General features: G+C 39.2%; 1 protein-coding gene across 18 annotated transcripts in view; it reads left to right on the top strand.

Annotated features, from left to right (window-relative positions):
* Nucleotides 1–24835, top strand: part of DLGAP1 (DLG associated protein 1) — a 529488-nt gene that overhangs the window by 270403 nt on the left and 234250 nt on the right. For all 18 annotated transcript variants that reach the window (XM_055237226.2, XM_055237199.2, XM_055237250.2 and 15 more), the window contains 2 exons: nt 9491–9668; nt 19912–20152. In XM_055237226.2, coding sequence (XP_055093201.1) covers nt 9491–9668; nt 19912–20152 — 419 coding nt within the window. The remainder of the gene's footprint in view (nt 1–9490; nt 9669–19911; nt 20153–24835) is intronic.

The raw sequence follows: 24835 nt of genomic DNA, 5'->3' as shown, positions 1-24835 counted from the left end.
GCCCAGGAGTTCGAGGCCTCAGTGAGCTGTGATTGCACCATTGCACTCTAGCCTGGGCAACAGAGTGAGACCCTGACTCAAAAAGAAAAAAGAAAGAAAAAGAAAAATTTTTTACAGCAAACTATTTTAGGTCTAGAATAATGATCAACTGAGTTACCCTCCTCATTTATTTATTTACTCATTCATTTCATGAGATGATTTAAAGACAATGCCTGGCATAAAGAAAGCACTCAAGTGTTAGGGGTTATTAGTGGTAATTAAAGTAAGACATTTAAGTGCCAGTGTACCACTGTGTAACAAAAATGAATGAGATATTGATTCTGCTTCTAAGAGCTCAAAAATCTGAAGAGTACACAAACATGTAACCAAATATTAATAATTACAACAATGGGAAAAGTGTGTAACAGAGAAGTATAACAGGGGTACTATAGGGGTACGGATGGAGGACTTTAGTCTAGGAAGAACAAAGGAGGCCTTCTGAAGGAAAATGACCTAAATAGATGTTCTAACACCCAGTGACCTGCTGAAATGAGTTGAAGAGTTTGGTGGGTGGAAAGCGGAGGAAGGAGGGCATCCCAAGCCATAGAAACAGCGTGTGCAAAGATGAAGCTTGTGAGGGCATGCATGATCACGTGGGGAAATAGCAAACGAGGAGACTGGAAAATCGGGTAAACAGTTTAGAGTTTTTCCTGTGGTTAAGAGGATTCACCCAAGGAGCCTACGTAAGAGAGTGTCGAAGTAACTAGCAGGACAAGAGAGATACATTCAAGGGTACAGGACTCGTGATAGGAGCATGGTTAGGAGGATCAAGGTGAAGCCTGGACTGAGGAAGCAGTAGAGCAAGAAGTGCTGAAGGAGAGAGAAGCAAGAACTGAATATGGAACTACCATTCGACCCAGCAATCCTACTACCAGATAGATATCCAAAGGAAAATAAATCCTTCTACCAAAAGGACACACGCACATGTATGTTTATTGCAGCACTGTTCACAATAGCAAAGACATGGAATCAATCTAGGTGGCCATCAGCAGTGGACTGGATAAAGAAATATGGTGCATACACACCATGGAATACTACACAGCCATAACAAACAATGAAACCATGCCCTTCACAGCAACATGGATGCAGCTGGAAGCCATTATCCGAAGCAAATTAACACAGGAACCAAAAACCAAATGCCACATGTTCTCACTTATAAATGGGAGCTAAACAGTGGGTACACGCAGACATAAAGATGGGTACATGCAGACATAAAGATGGCAACAACAGATTCTGGGGACTATTAGAGAGGGGATAGAGGGAGGGGGACAAGAGTCAAAAGACTAACTGTTGGGTACTGTGCTCACTACCTGAGTGATGAGATCAATCGTACCCCAAAACCTCAGTATCACACACAGTATATTCATGTAGTAAACCTGCACATGTAACCCCAAATCCAAAAAGTTGGAAATAAGGAAAGAGAGAGAAGAAACTGTATTTAAATGTATATAGGAAGTAGAAACAAGAAAATATGATGATCAGCTGGATTTGGACAGTTAAGAAAAAGAGACAGGATGAATTTCTGGATTTCTAGTTTGGTTGACTGGGTAGATTTCAGTGCCATTCATCTCAGTGTGGATTAAAAAAAATAAGAAAATTTGAGGAGAAAGGTATGTGTTCATTTGGGGCTCATGACAATTTTTTGGTACTTGTGGAACATCTGGATAGAAATGTACAGTAGTTACTTAAAACTTCAGTTTTGAAGTTCAGGAGATCTCTAGACTACAAATAGATTTGGGAGTGATTAGCATAAAGTTGGTAATAGAAGCCATTGAGGAGATGAGATTGTCCATAAACAGAATGTACAATAAAAACAGAATATAAACAATTATAAAGTATTAGGGAATAAAAGCATGTAAGGGCAAGTTAGAGGAAGAGGAACCCAAATGAGAATCCAGGCTGGAATCTCCAAGAAATAGGAGATGTTGGCCAGGTGCGGTGGCTCACCCCTGTAATCCCAGCAATTTGGGAGGCCAAGGCAGGCAGATCACTTGAGGTCATGAGTTCAAGACCAGCCTGACCAAAATGGTGAAACCCCCTCTCTACTAGAAATACAAAAAATTAGCTGGGTATGGTGGCACCCGCCTGTAATCCCAGCTACTTGGGAAGCTGAGGCAGGAGAATCACTTTAACCCAGGAAGCAGAGGTTGCAGTGAGCTGAGATTGCACCACTGCACTCCAGCCTGGGCAACAGAGTGAGACTCTGTCAAAAAAAAAAAAAAGAAGGAGGAGGAAGAGGAGGAGAAGGAGAAGGAGAAGACAGAACAGGAATGTGGAGTTAAAAGGCCAAGTTTCCATTGGAATTACCTTCAACACTATGTGATCTCCCAAAGTCATGGTTTCTTTATCTGTAAGGTAGTATTAACGGTAGCCAGGCATTGGAAAATGGTAACAAATGTCAGGTATTATTATAAAGTAGAAATAAGAGGCAACTACAAAAATAAACAACTTTAATGAAAGTTACACTTCTATACTGTTTATAAAACCATTATAGGTAAGGTTACTGAAAAGAAAGACTTCGTTTTACCAAAGCAGGTTGACTAGCAAAATGCCCTGTGTTTAATTCCCTGAAACTAGTTCAACAGAGAACTGTCACCTACTAAGTACCATTTTCCACACCAAAGCCCAAGGGATCAAAGTCTCTCAGTTTAAGCCATTAATGTTTATGAGTATGATTTGATAAAAGTGTCATGACCAAGGCCAAATACTTTCATTTTTGAAATACAATGAAGTTAGATTAACCTCCTGAGGCCATAAAATGTTTCCTCTGGGTCCCGTGGAAGAGTCTTATATTCCGATACTTTTGTAAGTCAGAGAGAAGACAACATGAAAATGAACAAACTTAGGGTGCAGATGGCTCCATAAGATGGTCCATCACCTCCAAAGTTTCTCCCATTAGACTCCGTGACCTGGAAGCATTTCCTTCTTTGGGGGAAAAAGCATCCCAGCCATCTGAAGTTATTTTCAGTAATATGTTACAAAGTTAGTCATTTTGTCTTTTGACACATTGGTTTAAAACTTTGTGGTCTGATGATTACTGCACATGCTCTTCTTTGCAATGGCAGCCTTCCAGATACAAAGGGTCAAGCTTGTTTGTGTGGTTGGCTCACTGTCACTTAAGAACTTCCCATCATTGGTTGTACTTTAAAGTCATGATAATGAATGGAACCTACCAGCCCAACAAAATCAAAATCTCCCTTTAGTTCTGATAAGCTAGGAAAAGTTAAGCATAAGTAATTTAGGGAGAAGGGTGGAAAAAGAAGAGTGTCATTTCGTTAGACCAACATTGAAAATAATTAATCTAACATGAGAGAGTTAATGTTTCTGAATATGCACACTCTCTTCTGAGCAGATCAACTTTCTTTTGAGGTAAAGATAAAGTCATCGATGCACTATTTTGGTGTTTCTTTAATGAGCGTTTCTGCATCCGGAGCACATGGGCATATAGTTACCTTTATATTGATAGCGGAGGGCTCTGTTCTGTAAGTGGACAAGATAAAATAGTTCATTTCCTTATATTTTGTGTTATTAATGTATGTATTGTTTTATCAGGAATGACTCACCAAAGAAGAACTATTCAATTCCTTCTGAATGATGTTTCACTTTGAAATTTGGGAATTGTGCCTTATTTCATAATGAGTGGCACAGAGTGAATGATTGTTGCAATGATGCCTCATTTCCCCATTCAGCCAGCGACACTCATTTTTCAAAACGCCGGACTTTCACTTCTTCTCTGAATATACACCATTTATGAAACAGCCACTCCAGTCACTGCCCTGATAACATTTGGAATAGCATCATCATTTATGTTGGCAATATCATTGCTCTGGGTCAGGTTGCAAAATAGCCAAAGAAACACATTTGTCATCTAACGCGCAAGTTCTAAGTTCGAGAAGTGAACTTTAGGTTATAAATGCTTCCAGCTACGGCTCTCTTTTTCTAAAAAAAGATCTCAAAAGGAAAATGAATTTTTCAGTTTGTTTGTTGGTTGAAATTTTTGGCATTGGTATTATAAAGCGATGCAGTAGGAATCACCATAATAGCACATAACACGTGGAAGATACTACCTTGACCTGGCAAACTATTTTCATGTTTGACCACTACTTGAAGGATCCATAGGGCACATTTCTAGAATAATTTTTTTTCTTTTACTTTTTTATATTAAAAAATACAGACAGGGCCTCACTATGTTGCCCAGGCTGGTCTGGGCTCAAGCATTCCTTCCACGTAGGCCTCCCAAAGTGCTAGGATTACAGGTGTCAGCCACACTGCACCCAGCCGAGTTTATCTTTTGTAACAGTAAAATGCAATAAGAGATTTACTTTTGATGTTATATTCTAGATCTGTCTTAATTTGGTTTCTCCTTCAGTGCAGCTGCAAAAAGTGGTTGCTTATCACATTCTCAGGGTTTAGTATTATTAAGAATGGTTTTTCACATGAAAAAATGCTCATCATCACTGGCCATCAGAGAAACGCACATCAAAACCACAATGAGATACCATCTCACACCGGTTAGAATGGCCATCATTAAAAAGTCAGGAAACAACAGGTGCTGGAGAGGATGTGGAGAAATAGGAATACTTTTACACTGTTGGTGGGACTGTAAACTAGTTCAACCACTGTGGAAGTCAGTGTGGCGATTCCTCAGGGATCTAGAACTAGAAATACCATTTGACCCAGCCATCCCGTTACTGGGTATATATCCAAAGGACTATAAATCATGCTGCTATAAAGACACATGCACACGTATGTTTATTGCAGCACTATTCACAATAGAAAAGACTTGGAACCAACCCAAATGTCCAACAATGATAGACTGGATTAAGAAAATGTGGCACATATACACCATGGAATACGGTGCAGCCATAAAAAATGATGAGTTCATGTCCTTTGTAGGGACATGGATGAAACTGGAAATCATCATTCTCAGTAAACTATCACAAGGACAAAAATCCAAACACCACATGTTCTCACTCATAGGTGGGAATTGAACAATGAGAACACATGGACACAGGAAGGGGAACATCACACTCCGGGGACTGTTATGGGGTAGGGGGAGGGGGGAGGGATAGCATTAGGAGATATACCTAATGCTAAATGATGAGTTAATGGGTGCAGCACACCAACATGGCACATGTATACACATGTAACAAACCTGCACATTGTGCACATGTATCCTAAAACTTAAAGTATAATAATAAAAAAAATGGTTTTTGGCTGTTATATATAAGTAATTCCATACAAGCGTTAAGAATAGATGCAATTGTATACATTGCTACTAAGAGGACACTTAGAATATAGGGAATATCTTTACAATTTGAGGACATCGAGTTGGATGTACATGAATGTAATGTGTAAATGTATGTTTTTTAAAATCCACATTTCTCTAATTACTAGTGAGATCGAGCATTTTGTCATATGCTTGGTGATACATAAAGTTACTTTCCTGTGAATTTATATATTTATTTTCTTATGATTCCCTCTTTATAGGGTTTGACCATTTTTTATTGTGTTGGTTGCATTATTTTTTATTCATAAATTTTTTTTTTTTTTTTTGAGACGGAGTCACGCTCTGTCACCCAGGCTGGAGTGCAGTGGCGCAATCTTGGCTCACTGCAAGCTCCACCTCCCAGGTTCACGCCATTATTCATAATTTAAATATTATGCATGTGAACCCTTTTTGCTGCTTAGTGCTGCAAATATGTTCTTATACTCAATCACTATTTTTCTTAACATTGTTGACAGGATCTTTGGCTGAACAAAAGTTTTAAATTTTTATGTACTTCCATTCATTAACCTTTCTCTTTATGGCGTCTAAGTTTACCACGATGCTTCTAAAGTCTTTCTCTACCATATTCCTTTGCATTTCTTTAGGCCTTTTTATTGCCTTTCATAAGGCTTTATAGGTTTTTTTATTCATAAAACGTTGATAAATTTCTCTTTAAATTGTTTAAGTATGGAAATTGAGATTATAAAATATAATCTATACTGTATTGGAGAACTTTAAGTTTTTAAAATATTATTTTTCATCTATATGCTTAGCAGGAATTCATTTTTCCCCAAGTGGATGCAAAAAAGGTCTAACTCCATTATTAAATACTTGATCTTTTCCTTGCCTATTCCAACTGCCACGTTTGCAATATATTATATTCAAACACATATTTAGTTCGTTTCTGGAGTCCTTATTTTATTCTACTGATTTATGAGTTCCTTTACTAACACTACCCTTTTTCATCATTGCAGCTATAAAGTATAGCTGAGGCCAGGCATGGTGGCGCACTCCTGTAATCCCAGCACTTGGGGAGGCCAAGGTGGGCAGATCACTTGAGGTCAGGAGTTTGAGACCAGCCTGGCTAACATGGTGAAACCCCTTCTCTACAAAAATACGAAAATTAGCTGGGCTTGGTGGCATGTTCCTGTAATCCCAGCTGCTCTGGAGGCTGAAGCAGGAGAATCGCTTGAACCCAAGAGGCGGAGATTGCAGTGAGCCGAGATCACACCACTGCACTCCAGCCTGGGCAATAAAGCAAGACTCCATCTCAAAAAATTAAATAAAAATAAAATATAAAATATAGCTGAGATCACATAAAGGGCATTCCTCCCCTTGTTTTTTATTTATTTTTATTTTCTGGCTGTTCTTAGAACCTTTAGACCTCCTTACTCATCATCCACGTTTAATTTTCATGTGGATTCTCAAATCTATCTCTTCTTCTCTACTACCACTAATACTTAACTGAGCCCTTTTCCCTTGTTTAGATTATAGCAACATTGCAACCACCTTGACTGGCCTTCTTTCTCTAGTATTGCCCAGTTTAGTCTACCCTCTAAACTCCTTAAGGAAATCTGATTATTTTGAGGACTCACGTAATTTTTTACAACAGCTTTGTTGAAATATAATACACATAACATATAATTCACCCTTTTCAAGTGTACAGTTTAATGATTTTCATATATTCAGAGTTGTGCAACCAACACTATAATTTTAGAACTGTTTTATCACTGCAAAGAGAAACTCCATACCCTTTAGATATCACTTCCTAATGCTACCATCTTCCCATGCTTTCCCCACCCAGCTCTAGTCAACCACTCATCTACTTTCTATCTTTAGCAATTTGCCTATTCTGGACATTTTATGTAAGTAGAATCAAGTAACATGTGGTCTTTTGTAATATGAGGCTTCTTTCAGTTAGCATGATGTTCTCAAAGTTCATCTGTATTGTAGCATGTATCAATACTTCATTCCTTTTTTTAGCCAAATAGTTCATTTACCACATTTCATCTACTCAGCGTTAGATAGACATTTGGGTTGCTTCCGCCTTTTGTCTGTTATGAATAATGCTGCTCTGAACCTCATATAAACTTTCAAATGAGTTTGTTACATTTGAATAAAATTTCTGTGGAGATTTATGGGGCAGTGGCTTATGCCTGTAATCCCAACACTTTGGGAGGCCAAGGTGGGTGGATCACTGGAGGTCAGGAGTTTGAGACCAGCTGGGCCAACATGGTGAAACCCCATCTCTACTAAAAATACAAAAATCAGCCAGCCGTGGTGGCATGCGTGTGTCATCCCAGCTACTCGGGAAGCTGAGGCAGGAGAATCACTTGAACCCAGGAGGTGAAGGTTGCAGTGAGCCGAGATCACACCACTGCACTCAGCCTGGGCGACAGAGTGAGACTCTGTCTCAAAAATAGAAAAAAGGTAAAATTTATATGGAGATTTTTGTCGCAATTACATTAAATTTATAGATAAATTTAGGGAAAATTTAAGTTTTTTTACAGTAAAATTGTTGTGGGGGTTTTTTGCATTAATTTAGCACTTACTTATTGCCTTCCATAAATTTTATTATTTTCTTCATAAAATTCTGATGTGTTTCTTTTTTGTAATTTCTGTGTATTTTATGTTTTGCAATTTTAAAGAGAATTTTTTTCATTAAAATTTAATTTGATGTTACATGGAAAACTGTTAATTTATGTATTGTTACCTTGTATCTAGCTACCTTGAGGATTTCCCTTAAAAGTTCTCATGGTGTTTCATTTGATTTTCTCTTAATTTACAGATAATTGATTACATAATCTATAAATACTCAAAACTTATCTCTTTACAATGTTTATATTACTTATTTTTAAAAATTTTCTAATTTCACTGGCTAGGATCATAAATAATAGCAGCTGTGGGGGCATACATATTTTTCCCTATCAACTTTAATTTATTTAATTAGGAACAATGTTACAGCCAAAATTAAAGAAATCTAATAAAGAAAGAAAAATTGCACTAATACCATGTGAAAACAAACTTTAAAAATAACTAACATTGGCCAGGCACAGTGGCTCATGCCTTTAATCCCAACACTTTGGGAGGCCGAGGCAGGCAGGTCACTTGAGGCCAGGAGTTCAAGACCAGCCTGGCCAACATAGCAAAACTCCATCTCTACAAAAAGTACAAAAATTAGCCAGGCATGGTGGTGTGTGCCTGTTGTCTCAGCTATTCAGGGGCTGAGGCACGAGAACTGCTTGAACCCAGGAGGCGGAGGCTGCAGTGAGCCAAGATCACGCCACTGCACTCCAGCCTGGAAGACAGAGCGAGACTGTCTCAAAAATTAAAATAAAATAAAATAACTAACATTAAATTGATTATATATGAATAGAAAGACTGAGGAAGAATATACCCCAAACTGCTATGAGTAGTTCTTTTAAGGGTATGGAATTCTACAGACAGGAACAAGGGGAGACAGGGGGACCCACCTTCTACTTTGTGAACATCTGTATAGCTTGGCTATTTGCATTTAGTATTTTCTACTTTTATAATTTTACAATGCATCCTAGAATAAATCCAAAGAGTACAAAGTGTGTAGTGACTTGTCTTTACATATAAAGATTGAGACGTATGCCTTTTTAGTGGCTAAGGTGTAAGTTCTGTTCAAGAAGTTCAATTTCAACTATATTAGAGAGTTAAAGATGGAAGGAAGGAAGGAAGGAAGGACAGAAGGAAGGAAGGAAGGGAGGAAAGAAGGAAGATAAATTGATAGATAAAAATATAGATATAGGTATATACCCACTTACTGTTACCAAACAGTCCAAAAACAAAAAGATGGCCACAGGAAAGAAATAGGTACAAAGAAAAGCTTTACAAATTACACAAGTCAGAATTCCAGAGCAGGATAATTGCTGCTTATTATCTGCTTCCTAGGATGGCTAGGAAAATGTGAATGAGGCAGTTAGTTCATGGTTGAGGAGAATGTTAATTGCTCTCTAATGTCATCAGATCTTGATGATTTCCTATCAAAAGCTCTGACTTCTGAGACACTGTGGGGGAGTTTAGTAATCATAGAAGGGCATCTATGTCATTACTCCCAGTATTTAGGGTGCTACATAAATAACAATAGTGCCACATCTTATTGCTTTCTTCATTTTGGAATGTGACTAATGCACCTCTTCCATTGCTCCCTTCCAGAATCTCCAATGAACACTCACCCAAACTCCAGATCCGGAGTCATAGTTACCTGAGGGCAGTGAGTGAAGTCTCCATCAACCGGAGCCTGGACAGCCTCGACCCTGCAGGCTTGCTCACATCACCAAAGTTCCGCTCCAGGAATGAGAGCTACATGCGAGCCATGAGCACCATCAGCCAGGTGAGGGCTGTCAGGGCAGCGGTGGTCAGGAGCCATTAGCGGCAGGAAGGTTAGTGAGAACTGAGAGGGTGTGAGGTGGGGAGGCAGTCATTCATCCAGTAGACCATTGACGGATCAGACAGAAGGTCCAGTCAAGTGCTGCAAAGAGCATGCCATGGGTTCAGCTGCAGTAAGCCCCCGGTATCAATGGTCTGCCGGGAGGTGGGGCCCTCTGTAGGTGGATAAAGCACAATGAAGAGGGTCCTTGGAAATTCACTTGAGATCAGGAGTTCAAGATCAGCCTGGCCAACATGGTGAAACCCTGTATCTATCAAAAATACAAAAGTAAGCCCGGCATGGTGGCATCCATCTGTGATCCCAGCTACTCTGGAGGCTGAGGCAAGAGAATCACTTGAAACCGGGAGGCAGAGGTTACAGTGAACCAAGATCATGTCACTGCACTCCAGCCTGGGCGACATAGCAAGACTCTTTCTCAGTTTAAAAAAAAAAAAGAAAAAGAAAACTTCGGCTTTTAAACAAGCAAGTGATATGAATCTAGCTTTGATGTAGGATAATTAATCTGTCAAAAAAAAAACAGAGGAAAGATTGGAGAGAATGAGAAGCTAGAAGCAGAGAGGCTAGTTTGGAAGACACTGTGATCATCAAGGTAAGAATTAATGTTACTGATGGTGGTGGTGACCATAGTGATGATGTTAGTGTGTTGGTGATAATGATGGCAGTGATCGTGATGATGGTGACGGTGGTGATGGTGATGGTAGCAGTGATGATGGTGATGGTCGTGATGATGGTGATGGTGTTGGTAGTGATGATGGTGGTAATGATGGTGATGGCAGTGGTAATGGTAGTGATGGTAATGGTGATGCTGATGGTGATGGTAGTGGCAGTGATGATGGTGATAGTGGTGACAGTGATGGTAACAGTAATGGCAGTGGTGATTGTGATGGTGGTGATGGTGATGGTGGTGGTGGTGGTGATGGTGATGGTGGTGGTGGTGATGATGGTGATGGTGGTGGTGGTGGTGATATGATGGTGGTGGTGGTGGTGGTGGTGATGTGATGGTGGTGGTGATAGTGATGTGGTGGTGGTGATGGTGATGGTGGTGGTGATGTGATGGTGATGGTGGTGGTGATGGTGATGGTGGTGGTGGTGATGGTGATGTGGTGGTGATGGTGATGGTGATGGTGATGGTGATGTGATGGTGGTGGTGATGTGGTGGTGACGGTGATGGTGGTGGTGATGGTGATGGTGGTGGTGGTGGTGTTGTGATGATGGTGGTGACGGTGATGGTGATGTGGTGGTGATGGTGATGGTGGTGGTGATGTGATGGTGGTGGTGATGGTGATGTGGTGGTGATGGTGATGGTGGTGGTGGTGGTGAGGTGGTGGTGGTGGTGGTGATGTGATGGTGGTGGTGATGGTGATGGTGATGGTGGTGGTGGTGGTGATGTGATGGTGGTGGTGATGGTGATGGTGGTGGTGGTGATGGGTGGTGGTGGTGGTGGTGACAGTGGTGGCAGTGGTGGTGATGATCATGATGGTGGTGGTGGTGTTGGTAATGGGTGGCAGTGGCAGTTGTGATGGTGATGGTGGTGGCGGTGGTGGTCGTGATGGTGGTGGTGATGATTATGGTAATAGTGATGGTGACAGTGGTGGCGGTGGTGGTTATGATGGTGGTTGTGGTGACTGTGGTGATAGTGATGGTGACAGTGGTGGTGGTGGTGGTCATGATAGTGATTGTGATGGTGGTAGCAGTGACAGTGGTGATGGTGATGCTATGGTGTGGTGCTGGTATAGATGAAACAAGGTATTCAGAAAAAAATTATGAAATGGTAGGCTGATCACTGAAACATCTGTCAAAATAAGACCCTGAAATAGGAACACTGCTCTCGCTCTGTCCCTAACAACGAAATTAAGCTAACTGCTCTAAATGGAGTCCTGAAGAAAAAAATCAGGAGCTGCAGGGCAGGCTCCAAGGGCAGAATAGGGAGGGAGCCAGGCTAAGCTGTCATGTGGGATTTCAGTGCCGACCCATCATGTGTTTCCTTGCTTTACAGAAATCTCCAAGAACATGCAAACCTATCTGTGCTAGTTACTGCTGGTGCAATGATGTACATTATCCCAATTCTCAGGGAAATAGCTGGAACCTCATTTTGGTGCATTTTGGACTTGTTTTGCATTTTTTTTTCACAATAAATAACATTCAAAAATTCTTGGAGCATGTATTTATTCTGCATGGCCTAAAGGTCACACAGTCATTGAGAATTATAAAATGATCTACAAACCTAGGGGTCATACATGCAGAATACATCAGTGGATTTAAAATATTCTGTTGGAAAAATATTTATATACATTCATGGCTTTCATAACTTTATGGAGAACATTTAATTTCCCCCAGCAGCACACTACCCTTGCAGTTCACTGTTTTTAGTCCCTGGCTGCACATTTGACCTTCTTTAGGGCAACATCACTTTCCAGTGATAGCTTAGTAAGATATCAACAAATCATTGCACAGACACATGGGAGAAGTAATGCTGTCAGATCAAGCACTGCAATCCCATGATGTAGCCATTTGGCCTTAGGTAAAACACAGAAAGAATGGCCAGCTGAAATGGATTCCTAATGATACATCATTTTTCTAGTTCCATATTCAATTTTCAAGTAACACAGTATCTTTAAGGATAATTTCAAACCTCCTTTTGTAGTTGCAACATTGTCATTATTCAAAGGAGAATAGTTTCCTGTTCAAAGCAATGCTACTATATATACCCTAGACTTTTCAAAAACAGGTTGGCTTTTAAGATGTTAGAGCTATTTTCTCAAATAGATCATTAGTAGAAGCTATAATACTATAGAATTTAAGTGCATTATATCTTATTTCCCTTTAAAACCTGACATATTATTCATCAAAGGCTCCTAGAAAGTTGAGTACACCAAGGAGTTGGTCTAGAATAACTAAATTGCTTCTGTCATTTATTACTCACAGAAGTAAAAGACCCCTGAAAACAGATTGTGCTTGGATGATAAGGAAGAAAATTAAGTATGTTATTATGTTTATTATTTTATATTTTTACCATAGGTACATCTAATTTAAAATGAGGGCTTTTAAAGGAGGGCTTGAGAAGGAAGAATTATATTTATAGAAATTCCGATATTTTAAAAATATGTCATGTAGTCACTGTCATTTCCAAGTTAATTTATGTCTTTATTTATTTCAAGTTCAAATCCTAGGTATTTTCATCTGGAATGGCAAACTAGAAGCCCGCAGACATATTTTCTCTGGCAACATGTTGGGTTTCTACATCCTTTTCTAAAATTAATGTAACTAGGCAGCTGTTTTAGTACCAGCAGCTTAGCTGTGACTTTGACTTAGGCCATCCCTTCATTATGTGTGTGTGTGTGCATGTGGCATGGTGTGTGTGCGTGTGTGTGTGTGTGTGTGTGGAGAGAGAAAGAGAATGAAATGGAAACCTAGATAAATTAATTGTCTGTGGGTACCCAGCCAGTCAGTGACAGAGGCTAGGAAACCCAAGTGTCCTGACTCTTAACTGGTAAATGACTTCAATGCCTGCTGGCATTGGTGGCAATAATATTGCTAGTAATAGTAGTATTAACAGTAGAAAGAATAACAATGGAATAATTAGTTACCATTTTGTGATTACCTGATACATGCTAGTAGCCTTGCTTATTATCTAATTAATTTCACATCTATTCTGTAAGAAAGATCATTTTTTAATTTATGAATCTCAGTCTCAGAGAGTTGGACTAACAAATTTGTTTCCTACTACTATTTTCCCACTACACTATCACAAAAAATAATATCCACCATTTATGGAGTGTCTACCATATGCCTAGACATATAATGTGAATTTTGGGCCAAGCACGGTGGCTCACGCCTGTAATCTCAGTATTTTGGGAGGCTCAGGTGGATGGATCATGAGATCAGGAGTTCCAGATCAGCCTGGCCAATATGGTGAAACCCCTTCTCTACTAAAAATACAAAAAAAAAGTTAGCCAGGCATGGTGTCACATGCCTCTAGTTCCAGCTACTCAGGAGGCTAAGGCAGAAGAATCGCTTGAATCTGGGAGGCAGAGGTTGCAGTGAGCCAAGATCGTGCCACTGCACTCCAGCCTGGGTGACAGAGTGAGACTCCGTCTCAAAAAAAAAAAAATGCATTTTGACATTATTTTATTTTTATCCTTAAAGTACTCCTATGAGATAAGTATTATTGTACTTATTTTACATATGAGGAAAGTGAAGCTCAGAGAATTCAAGCAAATTGTCCACTATATAATTGAAGGAACACTAAAATTCTTCTTCATCCCATGTAAAAAATACATCTAAGTAAATTTAAAAATCGAAGCAATAACACAAAGTAACAAAATGCATTAAAATAAATGTTAGGAGAATATATAGATACTATTGTGGTCAGAATTATTACTTGTAATAAAACACAAATTCTAGAAAATATAAAGTAAAAGAAAAGATCTATTCTAAATAAAATTAAATATTTCTGTGTGGCAAAATATATGATAAAGTTAAAATACAATTGGTGGGAAGAATATTGACACACATTAACAAAAAGGGTAAATGTTATAGTTGCTTAAAGTATTTCTACAAATTAGTAAGAAAAGATAACCCAAAAGAATCTTGGTCAAAGCTTATAAATAAAAATAATGAGAGAAAAAAATACAAAAGCCAGTAAGTAAGTCAAAAGCCAGTAAATAAAGTGACAGGTGCCTATTCACATTTGTAAGATGTAAGTCAAAACAGCACAGTATAATTCTTGACATAGAGCAGCAAAAACTGAGCTAACATTCTATTCTGGTGACCATGCTGAGAAATGAACTCTGTATTACTTGCTGTTTGGACTGTAAACTGCTATGTTTTAGAAAGTAGGTTAGTAAAATCTACAAAAAGGTAAAAATACACTAAAAAAAAGGAACTAAAATGGAAGGAAAATTTTAAAATCAAAAAGAAATGGGACTGAGTGCAGTAGCTCATGCCTGTTGTTCCAGCTACTCAGGAGGGTGAGGCCAGAGGATAGCTTGAGCCCAGGAGATTGAGGCTGCAGTGAGCTGTGATCACACCACTGCACTCCAGCCTGGGCAACAGAGCTAGACCCTATCTCTTAGAGAGAGAGAGAGAGAGAGAGAACACAAATGAAGAGTTAAAAAGAGAAATTGACAAATATCAAAAACAAACAAAGAAGATTAGATACACAGATAATAGAAGTCCCTTCAGAAGAAAATCAAAGGAACAGAACAAGTAAGAAAAACAATGAATTTTTTTAAACTTTCCTGAAATAAAAAGTTGATTCGAAGCTACATATTGGAAGAACACACCATGTAAACACACCATGGACCTGAGAAATTGACCCGAAACAATCAACATCAGGACATATTCTGGTAAAATTACAAGACTTTAAAGAATTTCTTAAAAAACACTTTGGATTTCTAGACAAAAAGAACAAACTGACTTAACAAAATGAAAACTGAGTTATCATTGGACCCTTTAACAGGAATGGTTTATGCTGGAAGAAAATGATGTGTGTAGCATTTTAATACACTCAAGGAAAAATATGTGAGTCAGATTTTTATATCCAGAAAAACTGACTTTCAAGTATAAAACGTACAAACTGTTATAAGCATGGATGAATGCGGGGAATATTGATTCCATGAACACATTCTGAGACATGTACTAGACAATGAGCTCTAAACAACCAAAATGACCAGACATAAGAACTACAGATGCTCCTCTACTTACAATGGGATTACATCCCTGATAGACCCATTGTGAGTTGAAAATACCTTAAGTCAAAAATGGGCATTTTGTAAACATGATGGGATGTGAAAAAAAAAAACCACAATATCCAAAAAACACTGGCAACACGGTACACTTTGGAGTATCAGTTATTTACCCTTGTAATTGCATGGCTGAGCACCTACCCAGAATCTCGAGAGAATACTATACCACATATCAGTAGCCCAGAAAAAGATCTAAATTCAAAATTCAAAGTACAGTTTCTACTGAATGCATATCAATCTTGTATCATCATAAAGCAGAAAAATCATAAGTCATGGACCACCTGTAGTGGCAAATATTAAACATAATTATTTGTAGGACTAAGACTAAATGAGCGTTCACTGGTTGGGGAGCATAATAGGTTTATTTGCTCTGATGATGTAAATATAGCACAACTATTTAAAAATAAGAAAAGAATAGAGGGACCGCATGTAAAATAAAATTGTTTGCTCTTTAATCATATGTGGGCAGGGGTAGTATTGGTACTGTTTTCTGTGCGTATACTATGGGATAAAGCAAATGGATAGTTATAGAATATTCCAACTCCATCATCTCCCACATCCTTGAGAACCAAGATTCTTAGTATAAAGATCTAAGAATAAATATATATCGAAGAGGTTACATAAGAACCCTATAGTATTTATATCCTAGTTCTTCTCACTGAAAAGGCCTAAGAACGATGATTAACCCAGTAGCAATGACAATATATCTCCCTAGTACCCAGATTGTGTTCTTGTAATACCATTTCCCACTAAAAAAAGAAAGGGCTTTTTGGAAACATACTGATTCCAGGACTGGGCAGGAAAGGTTTAAGTTGAGTTTAGAATACCTTGTCATACCACATATCAAAGAAATTCTCAAAGATTACTACTTTCATGTCAAAAAGACCCCCAAACCAACCTAAAAGGCTCCCACTGACCAAAGATGGGACAAATTTGAGTTCATTAAGGATAATTATTTCAACTGACTTAAAACCATCAAATATTTTTAAATCTATGAGTTAATGTGATATTTTTAAAAAATTGATTACATATGGAATATAAGACAGAACAAATTTATCTTGAAAATTAGTAAATAAAGAGGGGAAATCAAGCATTTATCCTACCATTCCTATATGAACTAAATCATTAACTAAACAAGTAATGTGAAAGAGAATATTCCAACTAGTAGTTGTAAAAGTAATTATAGAATATTGCATTTTGCAGCTCCCAAGGATTAACAAATCTAGGCATTGAGCATAGAAGACTCTTAACAACAAAAAAGAGAGACAAACTAGACATAATATGCCTCCTGATGAAATAAACGCATGGCCTGTAGCCTTGCCAAAAAGATTGAATCTGAATCTCATCAAATCTCTGAAACTGGATTCCAATTTTCAGGCAATACAAAATACAGAAGAACATGATGAACTCCACCATGAGTATGAAATCAGCAAAACCCAGACTATGGGAACCTCTATGGGGCAAACAACCTAGATTCTCAATAGATAAGTCAAAATAAGTGTACGTTAAAGGTGAATTTTAAAATGTATCAGATTTTTTAAATGGGTAAGACAAACTAGAGCCCAGGGATGCACACTTGGGTGAAATAAAACATAAAGAAGTGCACAAAAGTGAACGCAATAAAAGTCAGGGTACTAGTTATGTACTATTAGAGGGAGAGTGGAGATTGTGAATATGGGGGCATGTGGAGGGCTTCTAGGGTGTCCGGAAAGGTTTTGCTTCTTGATCTGGGTAGTGGTTCCAAGGTGTTTGCATTATTATAATTCATTAAATTATATATTTATTTTGTATGGTTTTCTGTATCTGTGTATAATGAAAATAAAAGGATAAAAGGGAATGAAGAAGAATTATATTAAGAATATAAGTTTAGCCAGGAGCCGTAGTTCACACTTGTAATCCCAGCATTTTGGGAGGTGGAGGTGGGAGGATAGCTTGAGACCAGGAGTTTGAGACCCGCCTGGGCAACATGGTGAAACCCTGTCTCTCCAGAAAAAAAAAAAAAAAAAAAAAAGCCAAGCATGGTGGTGCATACCTGTGGTCCCAGCTATCCAGGAAACTGGGTCAGGAGGATTGCTTGAGGCTACAGTAAGCCTTGTTCGTGCCAATGCACTCCATCCTGGGTGACAGAGCAAGATCCTATCTCAAAAAAAAGAAAAGAATATAAGTTTAACCTAGAGGGTTAACTAAAAAACCAACAAGTTGCAGAATTATATTTACTACATAATTCAAGTTTTATACTTGAATTATCCGAGGAAATATAATCATCCGAGTTTAATGGTTGTTACCTTGACAGAGATATTTTGCTATCTCTTTGTAAAGTTTGGCATGTTGATTAAAAGGGGAAAAAAATGAATAAATTATATACATATATTATATATATGTCTTTGTATATATACACCCATACATTTGCAGATGTATATAGACATACACACATATATATTTGCTTTATTTTTGGCTTTGAAATAATTGCAACCTTAAAAAAGAGTCACCCATGTAATACAAAGACTCCTGTATATCCTTGACCCAGATTGAAATGTATGGATTGCTGAGATTTTGGCTCACTTGCTCACTCTTTCTTTCTCTCGCTCCATTTGATAGTTGCAGATACGTTCCTTTACCTCTAAATGTATGTCCATGTATTTCTTTAAAAACAAGAATATATAGAGATATAACTTTCTTTTTTTTTTTTTTTTTTGAGATGGAGTCCCACTGTCGCCCAGGCTGGAGTGCAGTGGCGCAATCTCAGCTCACTGCAAGCTCCGCCTCCCGGGTTCACGCCATTCTCCTGCCTCAGCCTCTCCGAGTAGCTGGGACTACAGGCGCCCGCCAACACGCCCGGCTAATTTTTTTGTAGTTTTAGTAGAGACGAGGTTTCACCGTGGTCTCGATCTTCTGACCTCGTGATGCGCCCGCCTCAGCCTCCCAAAGTGCTGGGATTACAAGCGTGAGCCACCGCGCCCGGCCGAGATATAACTTTCTGATATGGACATACATAGTTATTAGCCTGGAAAATGTGCAGGGATTTCACATAACAAATTAGATAAAGAATGTGAAAATAGCATTTTTAAACTGTAAAGAATTCCTATTAAAAAATGTATGTCTCTTTCTATTGATATGCCTTAAGGTAACTGGTCACTTTTATCTGAAGTTTAAAGAAATTAGTCATTACTGGAGCACAACTTCAGGTAATACAAAATGAGGAGACAGCCAAAAATTGTAATAGTTTTCAGGAAGTGTTCAAAACCTAATTGTAGTTTAATTTGTTAAATTCTCAGTGCCTCATGAATTTGATATTAGGAAAATAGAGATAAGATGTCCTGGAAGGTAACAGAAAATGGAGAAATGCTCCCAAATCTCTAGCAAGTCAACTAAAAAGTGAGAAGTTGACTAGAACATCTAGTCAGTTTTAAGTGTGGCTCAAACCTAATGTAAGTTATATGCAGGAGGAATATAAATCAATAAAAATTTATTCTTCAAAAAAAGAGGGCCCTCGTTTCAAAGATTTTTTTCCAGTTACGCCAAATATTTCTGTATCAGGTTTTTTTGTTGTTGTTTGTTTGTTGAGACAAGATCTGTCTCTGTTGCCCAGGCTGGAATGCAGTGGTGCAATCAGGGCTTACTGCAGCCTCGACCTCCTGGGCTGAAGTGATCCTCCTGCCACAGCCTCCCAAAGTGCTGGGTAATAGGTGCGAGCCACCACACTCAGCCCATGTGGGCTTTTTATAAAGAAGACTGAAACTTGTAAATAGTTTGAAAATCTTGATGGTGCTTTTCAAGATTTTGACATATCTGAGTTTAGTCTATTTTTGTGCAAAATGTGAGTATCTTGCCAGAAAATATAGGGCATGTTTCCATACTTTGCACTAAATTAAGCTTAACACTGAAATTATTTAACAAACTAGTCACTTCAAAAGGCACTGTAAAAATACTTGTTTCTAAAATGTTTGTGCTAAAAAGTTATACCGAAATACATGAACTCTGACAATGGACTGATAAAATTCTTCTCCAAGTTTGCGTTTATAAATAGGAATATCATGCATTGGAATAAGCCCCACATTTCCTCGCGTTCTACAAACAGTGCCCTTTTTTCTTTGAAATGTAATCAAGGCTGGTGGTGGTAGCTCATGCCTGTAATCCCAGCACTTTGGGAGGCCCAGGCGGGTGGATCACTTGAGGTCAGGAGTTCGAGACCAGCTTGGCCAACATGGTGAAACCCTGTCTCTACTAAAAATACCAAAAAAAAAAGTGATCTATTGTTTGGAATTATAAGCTGGATGCCATTCAATTATAGCCTGTAACAGAAAGGAAATAAAATGCATTTGAGCTTAACATAACCAGACGCTGTTTTTTCTTCTGGGGATTGAAGTTCACAGATGCTTGGAGAGGTTGATCCTCCACCAGGTGGAGGCGAGTGTCACAACGCCTGTGTCTGCCCGCAGGTGAGCGAGATGGAAGTGAACGGGCAGTTCGAGTCCGTGTGCGAGTCCGTATTCAGCGAGCTGGAGTCGCAGGCCGTGGAAGCTCTGGACCTGCCCATGCCAGGCTGCTTCCGCATGCGGAGCCACAGCTATGTGCGGGCCATCGAGAAAGGCTGCTCCCAGGACGATGAGTGCGTGTCCCTGAGGTCGTCCTCGCCGCCGCGCACCACCACCACCGTTAGGACCATCCAGAGCAGCACGGGTGAGTGCGCTGGCCCGCAGCCAGCCTGTCCTCTGTGCTGGCTACGGCACGACTGTCCCCAAAGACTGTGCCCTTGGTGTCGTCACACATAGTTGCCAGGAACAAGATACCACCCATGTCCTACAAACCAAAGGTTTTCCTTCCCTATCTGCCTCTATCCCCGCCTCTGGCCACTCTCCCACACCTCCTTCCCATCTCCATCTCTGGCATCCACGGGGGAAACTGCAACTACAGCACCATGAGGGAGGGACAGCACAGCCCAGCGGGGAGGAACTTCCAAGATCCCCACACAGGTCCTAGGAGCTGATCCCGGCCAGCTCCTACTCCCAATAATTAGGCTCAGCCTTTTAGGGCTGTGACCCTAAAATGACCAGACACTGCTTATGACCCGTCACAGAATTGAAATGACTGTTTTATTCCAAGATAGCCACAAAGTGACTATCCCAAAAGACCTGAAATATCACTGTGAGAAAATAAGAAGAAATGGATGACCCAGTAATATTGGTGGCACATTTTATGAGTTTTATTAACAGAAAGCAGATTTATTTCACTATTTTAAAACTTCTATCTATCCTGTATAAATAGCACCTCCTTTTCCCTCTAAACTGTATTTAAGTGTGTGTGGTTAAACTGTATTTTTGTCAGTAGATTTTAGGCACAGAGACACAGAAAAGCTTAACAAGTTTCCGTGACACTGGAACCTACATAATAATATAGCCGTGGGCTATATATGAGAATGTGTGCATATGAAATATATATATATATATAACATTTGAGTTCCAAAAAGAAAATCCCACTGTAACTAGGCTTAGCTTTATGATTGAACTCAGCATAACTTCAATATAGAGTATTCTACAAGAAGATCATCAAACTTAGAGTCAAGATAAATAATGATGAATAAATTGGAAAGAAAAGCCTGTGTCGGAATATTATATCATTTCATTTTAGTGCTAGGTGCATCAAATGTCAGTAATTATCATTCAGTCTAGAACTTTTGCAGGCTTAAGAGTTAAAAGGTCCTCAAGTCCAAGTTAAAATCTTTCTAACTAGATATATGGAATTGAGGTGATAATTTTATTTAAAATAAATATATGGGTTAAACAAGAGGAGTTCATTCTTGACCACCACAGACTGAGATCTCAGTGTTAAGAGAAAAGATGCTTCCAGACCTGCGTTGGCCAAACAGCTCAGCAGGGAGCCCAGCAGCTCAGACCCTGGCTGGCTACCTCCAGACCAGAGATGGTGGATGTCCACATGTTCTTGCTCTCTAGGAAATTCTCCAAGAACAGCCACAGGTTAATAAATTAAATGAGAGTTATTTATGAAGAGAAAATATATATTTTTTTGAAAAATCAACGATGAGCATGTTTGTGTGTGTTTGCATTCATGCAGTAAGTGTGATTTGGAAGGTCTGCCCTGTCCCTGTAGCTTATCACTATGTGTTTTGGTGTGTCCCGTTTTCACCACCCCTACCCAACACACAACCTGTTCCCAGTGTCTGGTCCATTCTTCTGTATGATGAACTCATTGCCTGCCAGCTGAAATCGCTCCTTAAATATGTAAAATGCAGATCCTGGCCCAGAAGTCACAAGGAGTGCTCTCAGGAGAACAGTCGGGAAGGAAAGGGCTGCTGGCTCACTCCTTCCCCTCAGGAAACGGTGTTGGGGATAAAGTAACAAAAGACTTGGAATGGTTTTTCTCTGCTCACCTGTCAGATTTGCGTGTTTTTGTCATTTTACTTACACTTCCTGCATCAGCGTCTGTCCCATGCTCTTCGCTCCAAACACACGTAGGGTCTGCCCTGCTAAGACACTTCTCAGATACTCTGGAGGCTCCCAGAGCTCAAGCAATAGAGTTGCCAAATAAAATCCAGGTGGTCCAGTTAAATTTTAATTTCAGGTAAAGAGTGAATAATTCTGCTGGATAGGTATATCTCAAATATTGCATAAGAAATACTTATACTACAGAACTATTTGTCGTGTTTGTAGTATTTTTCTAAAATCCAACAAGCCTATCAGGGCAGGAGATGAATGAGCCCTAGGAGGGTGTCTCATGTTGTTCCATTTTTAATCCAAGTTGAATCTAAAGGGCTTTAGCCAGAAATGCTATGTGGGAAAACACCCAAAACAGGGAGAAGTGAATCAAGCTGCACAGAGGGGATCGCATTCGCTCCTTCTTGGGCTCTATGAATCTTATCCTAAGTACGGAGCCACCTCCACCTGCAGCTCTCTTGGGGAAGGCTCCAGACTTGGCTGCCCCTGCAAGGATTTAAAGGCAGAAAGGTGTGACTTGCCCCTGGGGTTGGTGATGCATAAAATGCCAAGTGTTTGCACAGGGCAGCTGTACTTCACCCAGAATCATTAAACTAAACATAATGTATCATCTTCACAGGCGTGGAAAAATAAACAGTTTGAGTACTAAACCATTATAGTAGATTCTAACTAAGTAAGCATATAGGATATTTTTCCAATATTACCTTTCACAGTTTCTCTATGACATGGATTTGTTCTTTAAAAATTCTTTATTTTATGATATGATAAGGGTCTATGCCCTTCATTCTGCCCCTCCTGCTACTCCTGTGTGCTATTTCTCTCTCTCTCTCTCTCTCACACACACACACACACCCCACACACGCATTTCCTTCTCTTTTTCTCACATGATCTCAATACTGTCATATTCATTTTCTTCCTCTAGTTTCCTTTTTACATTGAATCAAGTATAATTTCCTGTAGAAAAATGCAGAAAATTGATTTTCTTACAAGACCTACTAATTTTTGAAAGAATACACTCATCTGTGAAAATTGGGAAATGACTTTGCTCTAATTTTATTGATTTCCCCACATGCACGGGTCAGATGCACATCTCGGTTTAGTAGGACTTGATGTAGATTTGTCCTTTTCTTTCTTCCTTTGCTCGTTATTTTCAGATACTCACAACAGATTTTGTTTTTCCTAAACTTACCCTTTGTCCTGAAAAAATTCCTCATTTTGTCAACTGCACTTATTAGGTAGAACTTCTCTCCACAGCAATCCACATTCTTAAATCTTTGACATTTGGGTCAGCCCATTTTAATTGCTCACATTTTCAGCAAAATATGCTATTAAATCTTCCTTTTCCAGCCGTGTTCTTTATTCATATTCATAAAATGAAATCACAGACAAGAGTCTGATGCCACAAGAGAGAATTATGAAGATGGGCTCAGCTCTAGGTGGCCGCAGGGATCCTCTAGCTATTAGTGGGTGAGCAAGGATGAATGGAGATATCTCAGCAAATCAGGACAAATTAAGGATGAAGTTACAGCAACTTAAAGTTATGCTTCCTTGGGCTTATTGGCTTCTTGGCTTGTCTAACTATGGTAGAATCTTAGGTTCTTTCAGCCTATAATCTACTTCAAGCACCCAAATTTCTCTCCATCCAATAGACTCAACAAGTTTTCATATAAACCACAGTGCCTGGGACTATTAGATTAATATTAGAGGAGGAAATATTAGAGCAGTTAATATTACAGTAGGAATATTAGGGTAGGAAAGTAGAATGAAAACATGATTCAGTTAACATCATGACTGAAAAAAAAAGAACCCTCACCTCAATCATCTAAAATATCTTAGGTAACAGTAGAACTTGATGCTGGAAATACACCCAGACCTCCACTTCAGAGGATTGAATTAAACCTGCCTCTGAAGGAATACACCAATACAATTCTATGTGTTTAAGGGGAAGTTTTTGTTTTACTTCCTGTGCTGAATATTTCCTAGGACCTATCAAAAGGCATTATCACATTGTAGCTAGGCAGACTTGTATCTGGTGATACCAATAGTCTAAATAGGCAGAAACATTGTCTAATAATCATATGTGGTGATCTAATTATTGTCTAATAATCACACATCAGGCCAAATACAGGCACACACTCATAAATGTACAGAAAAAAACCTCAAAAAGGACACAAAGTAAATCATTTGCAGTGATTTCCCAGAAAGCAGTAGGTGGGGAGAGGCAGATGGTAAAGAGACAGGGAGGTATTAAAAATAAGTATTTAAGACTTTTTATGATTTTAGTGCCAAATATAACATTTGAATAGAAATAATGCTCCTTGACAGAAGTAGGCAAACTATCATGATATATATTCTCTGGTGGGTTTTTCTGTTTGTTTGCTTTTGTTTTTCTGAGACAGAGTCTCCCTATGTCACCTAGGCTGGGGTGCAGTGGTACAATTATAACTTACTGCAGCCTCCAACTCCTGGACTGCAATCCTCCACCTCAGCCTACTGAACGCAGGTAGCTGGGAATACAGGTGCACACCGCCATGCCTGGCTAATTTTTTTTTCATTTTTTGAGATGGGGTCTTGTTCTGTCACCCAGGCTGGAGTGCAATGGTGCAATCATGGCTCACTGCAACCTCCACCTCAAGTGATCCTCCCACCTCATCCTCCTGAGTAGCTGGGATTACAGGCACATGCCACCACACCCAGATAATTTTTTGTATTTTTGGTAGAGATGGGGTTTCACCATGTTGGCCAGGCTGGTCTCAAACTCCTGGGCTCAAGTGATCCACCCGCCTTGGCCTCCCAAAGTTCTGAGATTACAGGCATGAGCCACCACACCCAACAGATTCTCTGGTCTTTTAAGAAAATTCTTCACTTTGAAATTCCAAAGAAGCTTTGTGTAGCAATAATACAAGTTTTA

The sequence above is a fragment of the Symphalangus syndactylus genome, chromosome 1 (assembly GCF_028878055.3).
Source record: "Symphalangus syndactylus isolate Jambi chromosome 1, NHGRI_mSymSyn1-v2.1_pri, whole genome shotgun sequence".
Lineage (NCBI taxonomy): Eukaryota > Metazoa > Chordata > Mammalia > Primates > Hylobatidae > Symphalangus > Symphalangus syndactylus.
The sequence above is the reverse complement of the archived record's forward strand: the minus strand, read 5'-3'. Positions and strand labels throughout refer to the sequence as shown.